This window comes from Heloderma suspectum, chromosome 3 (assembly GCF_057233095.1).
Source record: "Heloderma suspectum isolate Gila_16-S chromosome 3, 16-S_ref, whole genome shotgun sequence".
Classification (NCBI taxonomy): domain Eukaryota; kingdom Metazoa; phylum Chordata; class Lepidosauria; order Squamata; family Helodermatidae; genus Heloderma; species Heloderma suspectum.
This window is the reverse complement of record NC_139460.1, coordinates 255,940,417-255,953,142: the sequence shown is the minus strand read 5'-3', so window position 1 is coordinate 255,953,142 and position 12,726 is coordinate 255,940,417. Positions and strand designations below refer to the sequence as shown.

Genomic DNA, 12,726 nt, shown 5'->3' with positions numbered 1-12,726 from the left:
GAGAATTCTAGATGTAATTAACAAGTCACCTAAAGGAGCATAACACATTGATTGCAATTTGTCCCAGTTGGAGTGACTAAAGTTGTCACAAACATTTCTAAGGTTGTCATGAGGAACTGAATAGGAATTCTTGCAAAAGCATGTGACCCTGTTCAATTCCTCCACGGGTAGGCATGAGTCAAGCAGCACTTGCTAGACTTGAATGTTAGGTTCCCACTTTTCACCTAATGGAAGGTCCTTCAAGCCTTGGAGGTGTTGGTAGGTGCTTTAAGCAGTTTTAGAGTGCTTGTGGATCCAGTATTGTCACTGGAAGAACAAATGGCCTCTGTGATAGAGATGGGCAGATCTGTCAAGCTCTATCTTGTCACGGTTCTTGTTTTTCCACTGTCAAGCTTGTTCTGTCCCAGTTCCATATGATTTCCCCCCCCCTGCACAGAAATGTGTACATATTTTCATGCACGTTTTTCAGATGTATGCTTTTGTGTGTACCAGTTTGTCAAAAGTACACATTTTTATATGCATGCATTGCATGTACACAGGATTTTTCAAATGTGTGCATGTTAACAGATGCATTTTTTGCATTCGTTAACGGAATGCATCACAAGCTCAGAAATGTATAGATTTCTGACTTCAAATTGCACTTGAGTCCATGTTTGGTTCCAGGAGGTATGAATTGGGTTAATCCATTAAAAAAACAATGCCTTGATGGAGCAAATTTTTCAATCATCCCTACTCCATGGTGCTTTTTATTCACTTAGGCTGATATGCTAATTGCACCCTATCGGGACAGAAATAACTTTGCTACAATTATCCACATTCTGGTAACCTACCAATTGGATTATCATGTTTATGTGGGGCTGTCTTTGAAAACACTCCGGAAACTTCAGCTAGTTTAAAGTAGGACACCAAAACTGTTAACCAGCATTGGACAACATGATCATTCTATCCAGTCCTTTGTGACATGCACTGGCTTCCAGTCCATTTCCATTAGCAATATGCACACTTTGAAGTGAGCCCACAAATGGACTGGCAATGGCTGACTTAGGGCCAGGTTACCAGGTTATCTCCTCCTTTATATACAAACTTAGTCATCTTCAGAGGCCCTTCTCTGGGTACCCCCACTGAATGAGGTAGGGTGGGTAACTACTAGAGAGAGGACCTTTTGAAGGGTGGCACTGGCACCCCAGTTATGGAATGTCCTCACCAGAGAGGCTCACCTGGCACTTATGTTATAGTCCTTTTGGTGTCAGGTGAAGACCTTTTTATTCTCTCAGGCTTTTTAGTCTTTCAATGCTGTTGGTTTTACTTCAGTTTTATTCTGTGACTGTTTTAATTTGTTTTACATTTTACCTTATATTATTATATTTATGTATTTTATGGTTTTAGTCTTTGTGTTGTGAACTGCCCAGCCTATTGGGTGGTATAGAAATTCAGTAAAGTGAGTATGTAGATTGATAGCTGATAGCTGGATGGATAGATGGGTAGATGATTAGAGCTGTGTGCAAATGGCCTTTCAAAATTCTCCACCCTATTTGTGGGCAGAGAAATTGTGCGTGTGTGTGTGTGTGGGGGGGCAATTTCACTGAACAGTTTCTTACAGGCAGGGCTCACCATTGACGGGGTTGCAGCACAACTTCCTTTTCAGAAGGGTTTTTTGTGCTGCCACTGCAAGTGGCAACAGTATCAACTGTGTTGGCAAGGTAGCCCCCATTTTGCATCCACCACAATGCAGGTGTGAAGGAGGTAGGGATGTCAGAGAATTTCTCCACGAATCTCGGGGAGGCCGAGTGCCAGCGCATTTGGCCCCCCGAAATTGGTGGAGAAATGGTCTGCCCCCCGCCGCCCCGGGACAGGACTTACCTTGTGCGAATGTCCCTGGAGGCGGCTGCTCTGGCGGCGGTTCGGCAGCAGCGGCCGGTCTTCTGACCGGCCGCCGCCATTTCTATGTTAAAAAAAAAAAAATGTGATAGGCTACGTAAAGATTTACGTAGCCTATCATGGCTAGATTTTTAAAAAACACCGTGATAGGCTACGTAAATGTTTACGTAGCCTATCACGGCTGACTGCAGGGACGCAAACGGCGGCAGCTACGGCCACCGCCATTTGCGTCCCGGCAGGACAGGAGGATTAGCGGCCGGAGGGACGGGGCGCCTCCCCCCAGCCAGAATATCGGCGGGGAGGGATGGGGCGCCTTCCCCCAGCCACAATTTCGGGGGGAGCGCCTCCCCCCCACCGCAAATCAAGCTTCGGGATCAGGTAAGGGACTTTCGTACATACCTAGAAGGAGGTAGTGTTGTATCCAGCTCCAGGGAAGGGGTGGAGCTAGTGCTGTGCCTAAATCTGTCCTCTAATTTCTTGAAAGTTTTCTTCCCCCATTAAAGAAGTCTCCATTTTGCAGTCTCATTTTCTGGGCATTTTATAATTTATTTTGAATTATTTTTGGTGGTGTTTTCGAGCTTACCTAATCACTGCAAAGTGGCCAAGGGTGCTGTTTGTTTTTTCTTTCTTTCTATTACACACCTCTCCATTGCTCTGCAGCCTCTCTGGCTACCAGTGTTTCCTGATCTGAAAAATCCCTATGGGGGGAATTACCTCATGATGTGTTTCCCTGGGCTTTAATTGAAGTGTGGGAAGCCAAGGAGGTTACAGGCTGACAGAGAGATGATTATACAGTGAAAAACAGGACATTTGTTCACCCTCCTTGGCCACCTCCTATGTAAGGTAAGCTCAAGAAACACAGAGCCAACCCATGAGAATTTCTCTGAAATGTTCTTCACCATTGAATTTCTTTTCAAAAGCAATTTCTTTTCTGTCAGATTGAATGAGGATGGTTGAAAAAATGTAGGAGAAATTTTCAGCACAGCACTATAGATGATACATATATTTTGCATGCATTCACTTGGAGTGTGAGATTGAACCCCTTTTGGGGTGAGCACGGGGATGTGCATGCATCTCTGGTAATTTCATATACAGGTATTATCCAGCTAGGCTTAATCTTCCTGAGGTCCTACAAAGATGGTATGAAGAAGACTATTGTTTCATGATTACGGTGCCCGCATCAGTCAGAGACATTCAGTAGAGTCCTTCAGGCATTTAACATCCCTGGGAAAGTACTTTATAGAAGTTATTCCTTAAATTTGTACTGATACAACACGCTGGACCTTGAGAGGACATACATTTCCACTTGTCATTCTTTCTTTCATTGTATACATCTGTATTGCCCCGCCCTGCCGTGGGCTTTCTTGGTGCCAATCCAGCATCTCATCCACACAGGGCCAGCACCAAAAGTAAGCATGGTTGGGTAACCGCTGAAGGACCACTGGCAAGAGCCCCCTGGATTTGCTCCTCTACTTCACCATTGTGGCCTAAGTATTCACCTGCCGCCTCTCACTCTGGCCCAGACAATAGTGGCGGTAAAAAGGAGCTTGTCAGGAGCGCCCTAGCGGCCTCTTACAGTCCCCTCCAATAGTAGGGATGTATGAAAGTCACTTGCGTTTTCGTGGATTGATTCACAGTGAGGGGGAGGCGCCCCACCCCTCCCCTCGGAATCCTCAATGGGGGGGAGGCGATCTGGTCCTCCCCCCCAGAATCCTGCCTGGCCGGCTCCACTCCGCAGCGCCTCCGCAGAGCAGCTGACCAGGGCTGTCCGCAGCTGGAGTTCTGGCTGCGGACTGGCTGCTGCAGACGCAAATGGTGGCCGCCGTAGCAGGTGACATTTGCATCCAGCCAGGCTGCCGTGATAGGCTATGTAAGTATTTACATAGCCTATCACAGCATGCAAAAAACCCAAACAAACAGCGTACGCAAATGGCGGCGGTTCCCACTATGCTATTTGCATTCCCCTTTTTTTCCCCCGCCATAATAGCCTACGTAAATATTTACGTAGGCTAAAACGGCGAAAAATAGGGAATACAAATGGCGGCCGCCGTAGCCACCGCCATATGCATATGCTGTTTTTTGTGTTTTTTTGGTTGCCGTGATAGGCTACATAAATACTTATGTAGCCTATCATGGTAAATAACGGATGCAAATGGTGGCTGCAGCAGCCGGTCGAAAGAGCAGCTGCTGCAGCCGCCGCCGGAACATCCGCCCCCAGGTAAGCTTCGTCCTGGGGGGAATCCGCAGGGCGGGGCAGGGGGAGGCCATTCCACCACAGATTTCGGGGGGCCGAATGCCAGTGCATTCGGCCTCACTGAAATCCGTGGCGGAATTCTCCGCCATCCCTATCCAATATAGGGGTGTACGAAACCCCACTTACCTGGCTCCGCCAGGTTCCATGGGGGGGGGGGAGGCACAGAGCCGCCGGCCGGCTCCACCAGCAGCCAGACATCTGGCTGCTGGCTAGCAGGGAGGCAAATGGTGGCTGCCGTAGCTGCTGCCGTTTGCGTCCCTGTATTCAGCTGTGATAGGCTACATAAAGACTTACGTAGCCTATCACGTCTGGGTTAAAACAAACAAACAAACACACCTACGAAAATGGTGGCTGCTATGGCCGCCGCCATTTGTGTTCCTTATTTTTGGCCGTCTTAGTCTATGTAAATATTTACGTAGACTAAGACGGCCAAAAATAAGGAACGCAAACGGTGGCGGCCGTAACTGCCGCCATTTGCGTACGTGTGTTGTTTTTTAAAACCCAGATGTGATAGGCTACGTAAGTCTTTATGTAGCCTATCACGAATGGGGGGGGGAAACAGACTGCAAATGGTGGCGGTAGCCATTCAGAAGACCAGCCGCTGCCGCCGCTGCTGCTGCCGCCGCTGGAGCCACCGCCGTCCGGAACATCTGCCCCAGGTAAGTCTCATCCCGGGGGGGATCCGCAGGGGGTGGGGGGGTGGCAGGCCGTTCCACCACGGAGTTCGGGGGGCTGAATGCACTGGCATTCGGCCTCACCGAGATCCGCGGCGGAATTCTCTGACATCCCTAATCCAATAGCCAACTCAAGACACAGACAAAAGGATTCTTTTCAAGGCTTTATTCCTTTTACAACTTAATGACTCTTTCAGATGCTAATCACCAGCGACTAAGCAAGGAACAACACTGGGGAAAGATAGGGATGGCGGAGAATTTCTCCACGAATCTCCGGGAGGCCAAATGCCAACACATTCGCCCCCCCCCGAAATTGGTGGTGAAATTCTCTGCCCTCCCAACCGGGATGGGACTTACCTCCTTCAAATGTCCCTCTCGGCGGTGGGTCCCGGCGGTGTTTCGGCGGGGGCGGGGGCGGCGGCTGGTCTTCTGACCGGCTGCCGCCGCCACCATTACAAAGTAAAGTAAAAAAAAAAAAAGTGATAGGCTACGTAATGATTTACGTAGCCTATCACGACTAGATTTTCAAAGTCAGCCGTGATAGGCTACGTAAATGTTTACGTAGCCTATCATGGCTGATTTAAAAGAAAAACACACACACGTGCGTACGCAAATGGCGGTGCCCATGGGTGCCGCCATTTGCATTCCTTATTTTGGCACATTTTAGTCCACGTAAACATTTACGTAGACTAAGATGTGCCAAAATAAGGAACGCAAATGGCGGCGCCCATGGGCGCCGCCATTTGCGTATGCGCGTGTTTTTTTAAAAAATCAGCTGTGATAGGCTACGTAAACATTTATGTAGCCTATCACGGCTGACTTTGAAAATCTAGTCGTGATAGGCTACGTAAATCGTTACGTAGCCTATCACTTTTTTTTTTTTACTTTACTTTTTTTATTTCGCGGCCAGGGAGACGGGGCACTCCTTCCCGGCCTGAATTTCAGCGGTGAGGGATGGGGCGCCTCCCCCCCGTCCTGAATTTCGGCCGGGAGGGGCGGGGCGCCTCCCCCCCAGCCAAGAACTTAGAACTGAAGCGCCTCCCCCCCACGGCAAAGCAAGCTGTGGGACCAGGTAAGGGACTTTCGACCATCCTTAGGGAAAGATAGCAGAGTAGCCTATGCTCCAGGTTAGGCAGCTGGTCCCTGTTTGAAGGAGAATCACGGGAATACCCTAGGGATGTACGAAAGTGACTTATCTTTCTGCGGATTATGCTGATGCTGGGGGGAGGTGTTCCATCCCTCCCCCTGGAATTCTGGCCGGGGGGGAGGCATTCCGTCCCTCCCCCCCGGAATCCTGGCTGGCCGGCTCCACTCCACAGGGATTCTGCGGAGCCGCCGGCCGGCTCCCCGTAGCTGCCGCCGTTTGCGTCCCTGCAGTCAGCCATGATGGGCTACATAAATGTTTACGTAGCCTATCACGGCTGATTTAAAAGAAAAAAACACACGCGCATATGCAAATGGTGGTGCCCATGGGCGCCGCCATTTGCATTCCTTATTTTGGCACGTCTTAGTCTACGTAAACATTTACGTAGACTAAGACGGCGAAAATAAGGGGAATGCAAATAGCATAGCGTCTACTCTATTTGCGTTCCCCTTATTTTCACCGTCTTAGTCTACATAAATGTTTACGTAGACTAAGACGTGCCAAAATAAGGAACGCAAATGGCGGCGCCCATGGCTGCCGCCATTTGCGTATGTGCGTGTTTTTTTTTAAATCAGCTGTGATAAGCTATGTAAACATTTATGTAGCCTATCACGGTGTTTTTTTAAAAATCTAGCCGTGATAGGCTACGTAAATCTTTACGTAGCCTATCACGTTTTTTTGTTTTTTTGTTTGTTTTTAACTGGAAATGGCGGCGGTGGCAGCCGGTCGGAAGATTGGCCGCCTCCGCCGCCTCTGCTGAACCGCTGCCAGAGCTGCAGCCAGAGCCGCTGCCTCCAGGAACTTCTGCCCAAGGTAAGTCCCGTCCCAGGGGGGCAAGGGGGCAGACCGTTCCGCCACCGATTTCGGGGGACCGAATGCGCTGGCATTCGGCCTCCCCGAGATCCGTGGCGGAATTCTCTGACATCCCTAGAAGACCCTGAACTTATGGGCTAGGGAGAGATCCTCCCTCTTTCCCTTGGGTCCTCGGGACGCGACCGTTGCTTGCGTGCCAAATGAGCGCTAAGCCTCCTTTCCGCGCCCTCCAATTGTCATCGCTCCCTACGTCGATGTCGAGGGTCCAGCAAGTTCCCCTCCAGCACTCCCTTGCTGCCAGGGTCACTATCTCTACCAGGAATGCTGGCAGGAGGAATCTCTGCCAGCTGCTGTGCCTGTGAGAGATGAGCGAGCTCCTCTCCCATGGATTGCTGTTCATCCTCAGAATCAGAACTGATCTGGGGTTCTACTGGCTCAGTTTCCACCCTGACAGAGCTAGAGTAGATGTCACTGCCTGCTTCCTCAGTGGCTTCTGCCTGTCATCCAAGCAATAATGAAAAAGAAGTTGAGGAGCAATAGCCGCTAGTGACAATGGCAGTGAGGAAGTAGACTTACTGAGGGAGGGAGCCTATTGAGGGCATCTTACCCAAGGACCCTCTAAAACCTGGAGCCAACACTGTTTTCTCACATCAGTTTGCACATTGTGATGGATGGTTTAATGTGTACACATCGGCAAATAAATGCAGAAAGTCCCCTTATGGATGCAGAATGTTATAGTAGAACTGGCCCATAGAAGGAATGTGTTGATTAACTGTGAGATCTCCCACCTGCTTGCAATTAGAGCAGTTTACCTGACTGTAATATCTGAGCAACCACAGGAAACCATCAGTTATTCTAAACATGCCCACGGCACAACAGTGACAAATTAAAATTCAGTTCCATACATGCAGGCTAACAAAAACAATGTGTGGGGGGAGGGGGGGAGGAAGCAGATGGAGAGAAAGCTAAAGTTTCAGTTAAAAACTTCAGATTTTTCCATCTGCTTTCATCACTTTCTCTGTCTTTTTTGTCCCCTATTGGTGACAAATGAAATGCTTAATTTCTTGATATGGAAGCTTAACTAGCCATCTGCTATTGCTCTGAGGGCACTAGAGTGAGTTGCTTACCTACAAGTTGGACTCCTTTGCCTGCCAGTATATTTTCAGAATATGTATTTTTTTTCCCTATCTATTTCTAGAAGGAGAACATCCTAACAGATATAATATTGTGCAGTTATAATATAGACAAGTGCATATTAATGTGTGGAGGTCTAGCAGTCACACTCAGTTATATAGTTCCTCGGAGTATTTCAGGTACTTTGTTCTTGTATGGATATCCAAGTACCTGGGATAGGTGAAAATTCAGCTGGAATCATTTTTTTTATTTATCAAAATTCACAAAATTCTTCACAAACTGGGTGGGAAATACTTGATATTTTGAAACTTTAATGTGGGAGAAAGCAAAACTGACATATTCATCCATCCAGGCAGACAGATTTGAATGCTTAGATCTTAAAAGTCTGTATTCATATCCCAGTGTATTCAGCCACGTTTGTGGTGCTGAACTGGTGTTGGTACCTCTTTTTTTTCTGTCAGGCTTCTCATCTTTAACATCTACATTGCAGACAGGTACAATATGGTCCTCCTAATGCTAGAAATAGCTATATCTATTGCATTTGGCTGGTGCAGATGTGTGAAATTTTTGTTGTGTTTGTTTTTGGTAAGAATTTACCAAAATATACATATTTCTTCATAAATCGGTCAGGAAGAACCTGATAATTAAAACATTCAAATGTGGAAGAAAGACAAACTGACAGATCCATCCTTACTGAAGTACTAATTCATATGCACCATGTGTATTCTGAAGGGTATCTATGTGCAACATTCACTGCATGTCCCTTTAAAATACATCACAGATGCACCAACTGGGAAAGAATGGGGTCCTACATCCAAGATTTTTAAAGAAACATCACCGAATCGTGCATGCACATGTCCTGCACAGATGAGTAGGCAGATGTACTCATATGTCTGTATCTGAGTACAATATATAAAACGAGAAGCAGCCATAGATGTTGCATTTTCTAAGTTTTCTAAGTCTGATGAGCCATAAGCACCCTGCAGGTGGGTCACCAGCCTGTCACTAGTGGGTATTTCAGCATAATTGACTGGCAGTGAATTCACAGTGATTCACATTTATCACAAGTTGATGGCAACTGTCATTCTATAGAATGTTTATGTGAAATTGCCAACATGGATCATAACTCCCATTGGTGGAGCACACTTCAATAATGATTCCTTGTTAACTATTTCTATAGGTGTGTTGACTGTTATGGTGAACCTTAAACCATATTATGATGGGCTAGAAATGCTGGAGGCAAATTTAATTTAGAGTACAATCCTAGAGAGGAAAAACATCCTATAACTCCCAGCATTCCCCAGCCAGCCGTGTTGAAAAGGAGGAAAAAAGGTTAGGGGTCTGAGAACATGGTATTGTATGGTTGTTGTTTTTTGCCACTACTAAAGAGGCAGTTTTCTTTGAATTCCTCATAGTTTTATTTCTATTTTAGGTTGATACAAGGTCTTCAGTTAAAAAAGAGAAGATTAGTATTTATGTTTTGCTTTTAATGACAGTAAAACATGGGTAATGAAGTTATCTGTAATGTATACCAATGGGTTGTCTTCCCACAGGTCCAGTAGAACGAGTCCATTTGAGCATCCCCTTTGTGGCAATCAGGAATAAGGAAGTCAATCTCACTGCTGTGGTTTGGCCTAGTCAATCGGGTACCCTCACTTACTTCTGGTGGTTTGGAAACAACTCAAAGGTTTGATCCTTTAAAAATATATATAATATTCTTTATTTTCTTTGAAAGGATTAGCCCTTGGATCATATGACATTGTGATTTTAAATAGAAAGCACCACATTGAGCAATATATTTTTTCTTTGCTGTCAGAAAAAGAAAAAAAACTCACGTATTTTCTAAACTTTACTCCTTTCTTGTCTCTCTTTCTCTCCCCCTCCCTCTCCCTTTTCATCCCATCTCTTGTTGTTGTTTGCAGGAGTGCCTACAATGTGCAGTTGGTTATTATTGGAACATTGTGTTTAGGAGCCATTGTTATTACCAGAATTCAAAATTATACACCACCGTATCTACTGGATAATGCTGGGCTTTCTTCTCAGCATTTAAAAACGGCTGGTGATCAAATAACCACTGCTTCCAATATGAATGTCAGAAAGTACTTAGAATTTTAGGATCTGACACAGCATTTTAAAGCCACTGGGGACCAAATAAGTAACTTCTGGCACCTGTGAATTCAAGCTAAGCTCGCCTCACAAGCAGCTCTCTCCTTGTCTGTCCATGCTGTTTGTTCCTGCCTCTGGGGACATGTCAGAGAAATGCATGCAAAACTGCTGTTGAATGTTCAGTGACTACCAGCCACCCATTCCACAGACCTTTGCCAACAAATGTTCTTCTGATACTAAGGACTGTAAATGTTGAAAGAAAGTTCTACTGATTGCTTGATTTAACTATTCCCCCTCTGTAGGTGATAGAGGAAAGATAGAATGTTTTTTTGGGGGGTAAGATTCTGTAGCCAATCCAGGATTTCATATATCTTGCTTGAACCACTATAAGAAATAGGTTTTCAGACTGTGTTTTGAGGTTCCCCAGATGCATAATCAGGATTCATAAATGTAAAAAACAAAACAAAAGAAAAAGCTTTCATGATATACAATGTGTTTGCTACCCACTGATCTTGTCCTGCAATGAGTAGCCACTGGAGTTGGATGCAGCCTAGGACATTTTCTGAATGTATGTGTAGTAAGAGTCTACAAACCTGGCCAGTGCCCCATGTGGAATGGGTTTGAGCTCTAAAACACTCTCTGAAATAATCTGAAATATGCCGGGGTTCCATGGCAGATATGTACCGTTTCCTTGGCAGACAAGTCAATGTGCAAAGGATTTCCTTGAGCTGGAAAGTGTGATAAGCCAAGTCTGACTTGAGCCATATTTGTCTAGCTCAAGACTGACTACATTACCTGGCAACAGCTCTCCAGAGATTCAGACACAAATCTTTCCCAGCCCTAGCAGAAGATGCCAGGAATTGAACCTGGGACCTGGGAACCTGGGAATTGAACCTGGGACATACAAATTATCTGCTCTGCTATTAAGTGATGGTCCATCCCCAACAAACTACACTATATAATCTGGATGATTTAGCTAATCTGCAGATAAACAGTGATGTTCTGCCTAAAGGCTCTGTGCCACTGGTTCAAGAAGAAGTAATCTGAGGCAACGCTGCCTAGAACTGCAGTTCAGTCACCCTTGATTTGTTAACACATGACAGTTTATTGACAACACATGACGCAATGCCTGTTCTGAAGGCAAGACGGGGACATAGAAAAGCTCTCTATTGATTTTAGCTGTGGGGTTTTCAATGTTTCTTGATACATACCTCCTAGGAAACATGATGACACAGTGTTAATCACATCAGTGGACATTTAGTCAGGGCTGCATAAACTAATCTGAAGAGGTGAGATATTGAATATTTTGGTTCTTGCTTCATGTTGGAGCTTAGACCTGATAATTATACCCTCATACATGCCAAGGTTCCTTTTTTTACACTTGGAAATTGCAAATTAGAATGATTGTGGTTCTTGTGCCTGCAATTTAAATCTTATCTATGCCTATGCCTCCAGCGCAATCACAAACTTAAGCTTTTTAAAACTGCAAGTGCAAAATGACACCAGAATAGGGGGTAGTTTAAAGCTGGTAAGAATATTTGGCTTTGCAAAATAACAATAGTCATAGGATGATGGAACAGACTGCTAAACAGTACTGCCATTCTGACACCATATTTTCTGATAACTTTCTACTTCTACTGATCCACAAGGGTGGCTAAAACAACTACACAAAAACTGCTGTTCTCCCAGGACCTCTCTGTGTTTATTGTCTCTTGAGGTTTCCACTGTTCTGAGTTGCTGTTGGTCTCTGACCTCTATTTATGCACTCTCTGGGAGCAAAGAACTCTAGGGATTGTTTCCTTGAGCCCCTGAGGCTTGGATAGTAATACCAGAACTCTTCACGTGAGTGACCTGTAGTCATAAATTCTAAAATCCTACCCTAAAGTTTTCCAAATCCTATGGGTACGCACAGGCACACATGCATGTACACACAGGCACACACACACACACAGGCCACCCACTTTCTGCAACCTTCTTATTTAAAAACAAAGGCAAAATAGGTTCTGGACATTGACGTGCAATGCACAGTTGCCCAGCTCTATTCTTACATGTATGTGGACTTTGGAGAACCTGGTTGCAGGACTGGAGATCTTTCTCTACATGTAGCCATATAGTGATGCAATTATCCAAGCATCACAAATCACTTTGTGCATTCTGAGCTTTGTTAATTTTTTTGCAACTTTAAAATTCAAAGTAATCCAAATAGAATCATGATCTATAAATCACTGGAAATAGTTGATGTGTACTGCTGCTATTATAGCTTTAAAATATGCAGGAACCTGTTGGGTTTGTCGATTTTTCCATTAGCACTGGAAAAATGTTATATTTCTGTTCTGTACAGAAAAAAAGGCAGATCGATTATGGGATGTGAAGGTTGCTATGCACATGGAAAGAAGTAATCTCCTATCTCACATACCACTTTACTGTCTTGGGAAAATGTGGGAGTTATCCCATCAAGTTCTGCTGCCTCAGATAAGGGACCAGCCCAGAGATCAGAAAAACAGCTATGGCCAAACAACATGCTTGATTTGCATTACAGCTTGCCACGTCGTCAGCAGGCAGTCCTGAATCCTGATTGCTTTGTTGCACAGACAGATTGATTTTTCAACACATGATATGCAACACTTCCCAAACAGAATTTTCACACACATGCACACACACACACCTGACCAGCCATGTGATGGGAAGAATCAGACCAATGCTTCATTGCACTGCCAGTTATA

The 12,726-nt window shown here is 45.4% G+C and overlaps 1 protein-coding gene across 1 annotated transcript in view; it reads left to right on the top strand.

Annotated features, from left to right (window-relative positions):
* Window positions 1-12,726, top strand: part of SORCS3 (sortilin related VPS10 domain containing receptor 3) — a 516,588-nt gene that overhangs the window by 437,992 nt on the left and 65,870 nt on the right. Inside the window, exon 20 of the mRNA XM_084841986.1 lies at window positions 9,451-9,584. Within this exon, the coding sequence (XP_084698112.1) occupies window positions 9,451-9,584 (134 nt within the window). The remainder of the gene's footprint in view (window positions 1-9,450; window positions 9,585-12,726) is intronic.